General features: G+C 40.4%; 1 protein-coding gene across 1 annotated transcript in view; it reads right to left on the bottom strand.

Annotated features, from left to right (window-relative positions):
- Positions 1-9,249, bottom strand: part of DOCK1 (dedicator of cytokinesis 1) — a 373,877-nt gene that overhangs the window by 118,831 nt on the left and 245,797 nt on the right. The window contains exon 30 of the mRNA XM_018561275.1: positions 7,191-7,285. Within this exon, the coding sequence (XP_018416777.1) occupies positions 7,191-7,285 (95 nt within the window). The remainder of the gene's footprint in view (positions 1-7,190; positions 7,286-9,249) is intronic.

Here is a 9,249-nt window from a genome sequence, read left to right as displayed (position 1 = left end):
TTTCCGTGTGACAACCAGTTGTCGAAGGAGTCGATCTGAAAATTCTCTGCCAAACAGTGAATGCAGCCAATAAGCTGCAATCACTACTTGGGTTTTCTGACATACAACAGCCCGGCAGGGTGATTCCTATCCACATGGTTTAGCGTGAATGGATGTATTGGGAGTTATTTCCCATTCAGCTCATGGGTGTATGGTCAATTTTACTTCCTAGTTAACTGCTGGGTATGTTTCTCTTCACCCTGTCCAAGACTCTAGGGTTCTGGATGTCCCAAGGATTCTTACTTGTATCCGATATTGCAGTTATGAAACAGAATGTGATCTAGAATGGCCATATATCTTATCAGCCACAGCAGGCGTCTGCAAACACAGCTGATATGATTTGGCCATGCTACCTTTGTTCATTTGCTGTAAACAGCTGTAAAGTCTTTTTTTGAAAATTCAATAAATATATTTGAAAAGAAAATATATAATGCTAGCGGCAATATAGGCAGTAGGGCTGTGTGTCAGAAATTGCATTAGATGAGTATAGAAGGAGATGCACAGGGAACATAGAATGCCAGGGGCCTAGAATCCCTCTCTGGACTCGTATGCAAAATGACCTCAACATGGGCATAGCAATCCTGGTTAGTCTCTCAGCAAAAAAAAACAAAAACGACTTCCCTCATTTAATTTAAAAACTAAAATTCCACCAGCAAGACCTGATAACAATGGTTGCCGGCAGCTGGGTACTAAGGGCCATATATCTCACTGGTGGACCCACAGAGAGACCAGTCCGGCTGACATGTGAAAAATGTAAGGGTGGACGAACCCTTCAGTTGATCCACTTTTTTCTTTTCCTCAGTGACACTTTGGTATAAATCTGCATGACAAACGTGTGTTTGTGTACACTTCTACAGAGCCTCTTACTGTGAATAAGAACGAAATGTTTGCATTTTGTCATCATCAATCAGGAAAGCTAAAGTAGCGAGTAGACGCTGTTCCCAAAGGATGGAAGTAGGTTAACATGCAGGAGACGCAATTGATGATTTGAGAGAAGCTAAAAGGGAAAATTGATTTTCTTTTTTCCTCCATTCTTGGAAAACATCTTAAGATTTTGTTACAATTGTACATTGTGCGTTAGAAGAAAAATGTGTATTCAGTGCTCCCTGTGAGAAAACAACACTGAAAAATGAAAGCAGAAAAGATTAAAGAAGTAAATTAATTGTATGTGAGCATTCAGTAGTCCCCTTAAAAATAACCTTGCATTTATTAGCTAATATATTCTCTCCAATAGCGCATTCTATTTCTGGAGAGACCTGTACATCGGGTAAAAGAGGCAAGAAAGCTGAAATAGTATTCTGTATTATTCATCATTAATTGTAAGAAGCAAGTAGAGCTGTCAAACAATATCTATAGAACCAACTATAATGCATGCAGTTCTATGGACCCCCTGTCACCACTGGTGAGAATGGACTGCACCCAGGTGCTGAGTTTAAAAGGAAACTATAATGGGTTTGGGTCTTTATTTAATTTTTTGTTAAAGCTGAACTTCAGGCAGGTCTAAAAGACACAAATGAAATAGAACTGAAGCCAAAACTTTCTTTTTTTTTAAAAGTTATATAATTTTGTATAGAGTAAGGGAGGGAAGGAGGATTATGACTGCTGTAAGCTTTCTTTATGCCATTTGTGTCCCTTCACCTCTTGTCTAATAACCACAGCAGGAAGCGAGAGAAAATCTCTCCAAAGAGAGGGAAAACCCTGGTGGTCAGTATCGTAACCAGAACTAATGTCCCCATTTTGATTTTCTATCTATTCCTGCTCTAATGACAACCAAAAATATGGAATTTTCTTTCAGTTGCATAAAGGTCACCAGGAACAGAAAGAGGGTGAATCTACATAACGGGGACACAAACAGCAATAGCAACCTGACAGATCCCTACTCCACTCTATCCATAAAAAAATTATTCAGTTGTACTTTATTGCAAGTCTGCATTCAGCAATCTACCAAGTTATCATGCAAATGCATAACCTAAACTGGGCAGGCTCCATGCAGGCAGCAGTAAGGTCATAAGCAAACTATAAATCAGAATTCATGGATCAAGTGAAGAAAATGTCAATGACCAGTAGAAAACTTTGGTCGGGGAATGGATATGGTGCACCGAGCATAAACTTTTCTAGCCCCCTAGTAACATCACAGATAAGCAGGAACATGCCTATGCTGCAGTCTCCTATTTAGGCCAGCAGATGGTTCATGCATGCACCTCAGAGAAGCATGTCAGGCCCACAGTAAAAGACCCCTATATGAAAGACAGCCACAAGACCAAATAACTAGCAGCTTCCTGCAGGAAGTCAGTGGGAGCGACCATATAAACATGTATGAAATATTAACATATTGATTTGTTAAAGTTTTTTTCTTTGTTAAAAAACTTTAGTCAGTTGGAAATTTCAGCAAGAGATCTGGCTGCTAGACGTCTTGAAGGACCTAAGGGGCTATAACTGAAATTCCATTCATGGAAGAATGGCTGTTTAAATCTAACCAAAATATTTTGTTATTATTACAGCCCCCGCCCTATAAGCCCCACTGTTAACGTTGACACATCTGCAGCTTGCTCTCAGGCTCCATAATCAGCTCCGCTTGAAGGAAGTAGCTTTGTTGTAGGTCTCATAAATCACTGGTGTCGTCAAGGCTTGAGAAATATGCTTTTCTTCAAAAAACTATTGTTGGTAATGATGTATGACAACAAACATTGCATCAATATTCATTATCATGACTTTGCAAGGCTGGAAACAAGCAACATATGACTATAGCAATTTGTTTTCTACACCGGTTATTTGGAATTTGCAAACTTAGTATGTGTGGGGCATAGCTGCTGTGTTACATTTCACAAAGCTAAAAGAGCAGGGAGACTAAGCGGCAATTCTGTTTATATAAAGAGCGGAAACATTCAAAGACAACAGCACAAGTTTTAGACCATTATCAAACTGATGCGATTTGGAATGCCATTCATTTGAAATGATCCGGGGGGGATGTTTAGCAACATAAATAATACTTCCTACTACTTGAAATGAAGACTACCATTGTTGACTATTTCTTCTGAAAATGTTACAAATGTTAGTGTGTGGATTCTCTTCAATACTTTTAATATTTACTAACCTAGAAAAGGTATAAAAATAAGGAACTCTGACTTTTTCCTGGAATTTCTTTTCCCGGGTCCCTGCTCCAGATTTGTGAACCAAAACTCAACCAGGTATTTAGCACTTGCAAAAGGAGGCCACCAATGGCAGCTCACATGTCTGTCTTGACAAGTGTACTTCCGAAGTCACTCCATGGACAACAAACACCCAAAAGTGCGCATAGAAATACTGCAGCTAACATTGCCAACTTGTTTTTCAAGAAGTCAGATTTGGGCCTCCAGACCTCATAGGCCCAGTAGCGGTTGTCCTCCCAGAACCCTTTGCAGGAACAGCCTATTATAGATGATTGGAATTTTTCTTTTAAAGTGACAGTAAACTTAGAAGTTAAAACCTAAAAATGCATTCAAGTACCTTAATTATTAACAAAAATGTAGCTTATAAGTGCATCACTCGGCTGTAGATCTTCAAATCATTTCTGAATTGGTGCTGACACTGTCCTTCCTTCTGGAGGGTGGCTACTTGTGTTCCCGTACTCCCTGTGTGTGTTGTAAAGTAGTCACTGCTCCAAGCTTGCTTTCATGATGAACTATCATGTCAGAATTCAATAACCCGGGAGGGGGATTCCCCCACTCATGCTGTTTAGTATATATGAGGGAATCAAGCATTTTTTTTCTTGTTGAATCTGTTCTGAAATGTGGTGCCTTATGTATGCAAGTGTAAGCTGAAGTACTGGCGTAGACACGTATAACCACTTAATTCGTATTCTGTTAATACGTTCCTATAAGCACAAAAATGCAGCAGCTGGGGCTCCGGGCACTACACATACAGGCTTATTTTACTCTTCACGTCCATACACCTGTATTTGCATCCATGTGCATGAGCCCTTACTAAGCAATGCATTATTATTAATAGGCAGCAATGAGTTACCTCACTTTGCATGCCACTCAATGTCTTACTGACCAGGACTGTGTAACCTGCACTTTACAGGCAGTTTCAAAACCGCAACTAAACCATATACAAGGTAACATATTGGTCATCTGTCACAGGATACAATTGCTACACTTGCAGAGTTCTAACCTATGTCCTAAAGAACGGTTCAATTAAGGTCTTGGCAGGGTACTTGGATTTTAATTGGGAAGTAATATACATAAAACATGAAGTGAACGGGGGTCTATATGCTTGTTTGCATAGTTTGCATTAAAAAAAATAGAAAACATTTTTAAAAACCTGTGCGGTTTCTAAAATTAAGATAATAAAATATGATACCTGGTTTGCAAAATTGCTTACTAATGCACTATCCTTAAAATACATTCTGTATCTTTTAAGCTGATATAGTACCACTCCAAAAAACACTTGGGCATAAAGAGGTAGAACTATTAAAATGTAGTATTAATTGATTCTGAAAAGGTACCATAAATTTTGCTGCCAGTGCGTATACATATAAAATAATATAACAGAGATAAAATAAACTTCTCGTCTATGAACCTTAAAGTGCAACTAAAGCCAAAACATCTTCCAGTGGGGACACTGGTGACCCTGCTCATCACCAAGAATTCCTTTCACTTCCTGTTGTAGCTATCAAACGTGAAGTGAAGGGAAATCTCGTCAATAGCACACAGAGGGCACAAAAATGACATGGGTTATAACCCTCCCTTACTCTATCCAAATAAAAAAAAGAGTTTTTGTCTTCAGTGTTACGTTAACCAGCCTGCACACCAGCCTGTTTTTTTGTGCGTATTTTCCAAAGTGTGACAACGCACAACATGAAGAATCCTATGATATTCAATGGTGCCCACTCACAGCTGAGCATTGTATCACTTGCAGCTGAAAAAAAGCACATGAGCTTTTTTGGGGGGCAGAATCACACCTTTTTGGTTCTATAGACCTCAATGCTCGCCTCTAGGACTTCTCCAGAGTCTCTCCCATTCTTTGGAACTCCTTACCCCAACCTGTCTATCTCCTACTCTGACTGCCTTTTGGGGATCGCTAAAGACTCATCTCTTCAGCGAACCCTATCACACTTCAAACTAACCACTGAACTCTTTATCAAACAATCCATCCCCACACAGCTACCTCCTCATGTATCACTTGCCCCTCCATTTTTGATTGTAAGCCCTCACAGGCAGGGCCCTCCTTAACATCTTGTCTTGAATTGTATTGTAATGTCTCCCTTATATTGTAAAACGCTGCACAAACTGTTGGAGCTATATAAATCCTGTATAATAATAATAATTGAAATAAGCATGCATGAAAAACACATGAAAAAGGTGCAATTTTGCACAATTTCGTATCTAACAACTATCTCCTCCTAGTAACTAGATTTTCATTGGCTAAAACAACAAATTGTCAAGCCTGGAAACGCTCATCCTCAAGTGTAAATGTGGGCTCCTACTGGTCAACCTGCTCCAATTTCAACTGCTGTGCAAAGGATTATTAGAATGCAATACAAAGGAAGAGCACAGTGTATTACACATAGTTCAATATGGACCAAGTTGATGTTTCTATATTGATTCATCTGGTTAATTTTTAAATTCCACCTTATAACACCCACATATAATGAAAACATGCAGGGACTGTTACACAGTGGCATAAAAAATAGGATAATGGCAAACAGGCTGACACAATGTCACATATAAACTGACTCTTATGTGTGACAGATCCGTTCAGTTTAGAGTTAATATAAACAAAATACCCCGACTCCCACCAACATAAATGCAATGACAGCAAGGCGTTCAGTGCTCTCATTAAATCTTGGGACTCTGCTTAAAGGGGTTTTAAACCCTCTGTTTTTTTGCCTATATCTACTACTAGCAAGCAGTAAATATATGCAAAAAGTTAAAAAAAAACAAAAACGCTTTAACAGCCTTTTAAATTTACCCCATTTTCGCCGCGCGCTCCCGCCCTAGAACCCGAAACTGCCCAGGCAGCCGCAAAGCATCTGCGCGTCTGCGCGTAGACACATCGTGTCTACGCGCAGTTCAGGTTTACGGCCGGGAGACGAGCGAAGGTAGGTCTGTGGACGCATTCATATCGGAAGTGCCTGCAGGGACAGAGGAGTCAGCGCCGGATCGGAGAGCCGCCGCACCGCTGGAGGGACAGATTAAAACATCAGGAAAGAAGAGGAAGATCGGATTAAGAGACATCATTTAAGGGATGGAAATTTATTTTTAACTTTGTCACTTTAATGATAAGTAGAGATGTATTGGAAGACATCAGCTGCGAAGCCGTTCCAGTAAAAAGCTGCAGTGCATCTGTATTTTATAAAGGTAACCACACTGAGGATATACATCTTTCAAGCTTGGAATTAAATATTCAGTATCAAGTAAAAGTTGGCGTTATAGCAGGTGATAAAACATTCTGGCTCCAGGGAAGTCCATTTAGAGTATATATACTGAATGCCTGACTTTTGTCTTTTCGAATGCCAATATACCAGAGAGCATCACTTACAATAATCTGTGGGCATGAAACATCGTCCTTCACTAAAAGCTGATGCCCAGATAAAAGAAAGAATGATTCCCTTTGCAGTGGGGCTACCACCCACCTGCAAGGTTTTACTGCTTGTTTTTGTTTATGGGAGGTGTAAAAAGGACTCTTACTTACCTGATTCCAGCTCCCAATGGCTCCAAGACCAGAACTGGAACCTCTTCCTCCCTCTGCTCCGGCGGCCGGAAGTTCCGCTGATGTCATCACCTCTAATGCAAGGTCCACAGCTCAACAGTAGACGTGAGGATGCGGAAAGACATTCTGCAGCCAGTGCAGGGGGGAGAGAGGTGAGGGCCAACTGTTGGGGGAGTGGGGCTCAGCGAAGTAAAACAATTTTAGAGAAGCCCCCTTGACAAAACAGAGCATTTAACCCTTGCAGTGTGGGGGTAGCTTTGGGATGGCTTTGTCAAATTTTCTCATAAGATTTTTCATATAAAAGTTTAGAAGGTCTTCTCATGCATGTCAATAGAAGACATGTGGGTGTGCAGCTCCAACCCATTGAGAGATTGTACAATTACATACTTTTCATATCACACTCAACACTGCAACAACATAGGCACAATATATTTCAATGTTTAATATTCAGGACTCACTTGTTCTGCATCATGTTCATTATAACCCAGTCTGAGGGGTACACATTCTTCCCAATCAGGTTCTTAAACATGATGAATGTTTCCATAAGAAAGTCCTGCAAACAGAGAACAAAACAAGAAAAAAAAAGTAAGACATGTATGTGACAAGAAAGACTCTGATCTCATTAAAGTGTATTAACTCCCAAGAACAAAACTGTAATACATAGCAGCTTACTAGCCCTTAAATGTGGTGGCCGCACTACTTTTGCTTTTTCAAGTTTTTATTTCCACCTGGTGATCCTGCCAGTAACTTTCTGTCTTAGGGTGATAACACTCATTCATTGTACTAGATCTGTGGGGGAGCAGCATTTTTAGAAAGTGTGTTAGGACAACAGAACAGCCCCGCTCTCCTCTACAACATGGGAGTAGGTGTTCTGTAGTCCTAGCATACTTCTTAGATAATTTCGTTTGAGATAACATTACAGAGCGCACAGGACAGCATTGGATTTCTGGCAGCATCAATGGGTATTGGTACTTAATGAACAGATATAACAAAATGATTCTAATGATATATTTATCAGAACAAAAGAAAGCAAACAGAAAAGGTTAATTGTTCCGGTTTACATTTATTTGAAAAAAGAACCATAATGGTTTTGGGATCAATTTAATTTATTTTTAAGTTTCATTTATTGAATATTTTTTTTTTCCACATGTATACAATCTTTGTTTTAGAGATAAATAATTAACACAAAACAAAGACATGAGAGAGCACTATGGACTAGGTCAGGAGACAGAAGAGTGGAAACAGCCTGCTTTGAGGCAGGATCTGTCCTCCTAAAGCTTCTGCCCCCCCTAGTCATCGATCGACTTGCAAGAACTACCTAGTAAATGTACATCACCTTCAATCAGCAAAGCCGAAATAACCAACTGTGTAAAAAGGACACTAGAGCTTCATCTGCTAATCATATAGAAAAGTACATTTTGTTTTCGTTTTTTTTTTTTTTTTAGTCCTGACCTTGAGGCCCGGTGCAGACCTGGGTTGATTTAAATGGGGTGACATCCGCACGGAAATGCAGGAATAAGGTACATGCATTTTTTTTGTGATACACGACGCGCGGTTGTTTTGGTGTTCGGATGCACAGGTGGAATCGTGTCGGGAAACCGCGTGATCCACCCGGCGCGACTGGGGTGCCATTAAAAAATAATGCACCCACAGCGCAACTGTCTGGGCTGGACGACTCAATGACCGCACGGCAATCCGTGCGATATTGTGCACGATTGCCACGCGCTCAGGAGTCGCCTAGGTGTGCACCAGCCCTAAGAAAAACAGAACATACATATGTACAAAATCCATACACATTACCTTAAGGCTTGTCTGTAGGACTGCACTATACGATGTAGAAACACGGACAGCAGAACTGAGAACGTGGAGCAAGTGGGGTTCTACATATTTGCTTGTTCTCACCTATTCAGTGTCAGGAGGCATATGGGATATATAAGGCTGGATTAAGACCTCTACATTTTGCTGCGACATGGTGTTTACAACCAATTGCACCTTCCTAAGGGGTGGAGGGTAATACACATTAACCCCCCCACTACCACCATATAGTAAAAAGGGGTGAACTCATTTTTCTGGAGCACTGTTTATAAATAGTACTGCAGAAAAAACACACTTGTTGACAGTGTGCCCTTTGAATGCTTGTGATCAAGCTGTCAGACAGGTCAGAATACAGGAAAAATGCACACAGCCAATTGAAGCGGCTCTGTGCCATGTGATTGCTGTGATGGCCAATATTTACATCTCAGAGTCCTCCCCTTCCCCCTCGTCTGCTGATCCTTAGTCCACTAATCTGCAATGTAAGAAACAATGCTCCCAGTGACCACCAGTAAAAGAGCGGCACGCTGAGCAGCACTGGGGGTACTCTGAGCAGCATCAGGTACACAGGGCATATTGACCATAAAGGTGACATTTAACACATTTAACACCCTTGATCTGCGTTAATTTAGTTTTTTTTAAAAATGCATTACAATTAGAAGAGTCTAAAACTTTGCTCATGTTGGTAAATCCTGAAAATATAGG

This window comes from Nanorana parkeri, unplaced genomic scaffold (genome assembly GCF_000935625.1).
Source record: "Nanorana parkeri isolate BGI_ZX_2015 unplaced genomic scaffold, ASM93562v1 scaffold2, whole genome shotgun sequence".
Taxonomy (NCBI): Eukaryota; Metazoa; Chordata; class Amphibia; order Anura; family Dicroglossidae; genus Nanorana; species Nanorana parkeri.
The sequence above is the reverse complement of the archived record's forward strand: the minus strand, read 5'-3'. Positions and strand labels throughout refer to the sequence as shown.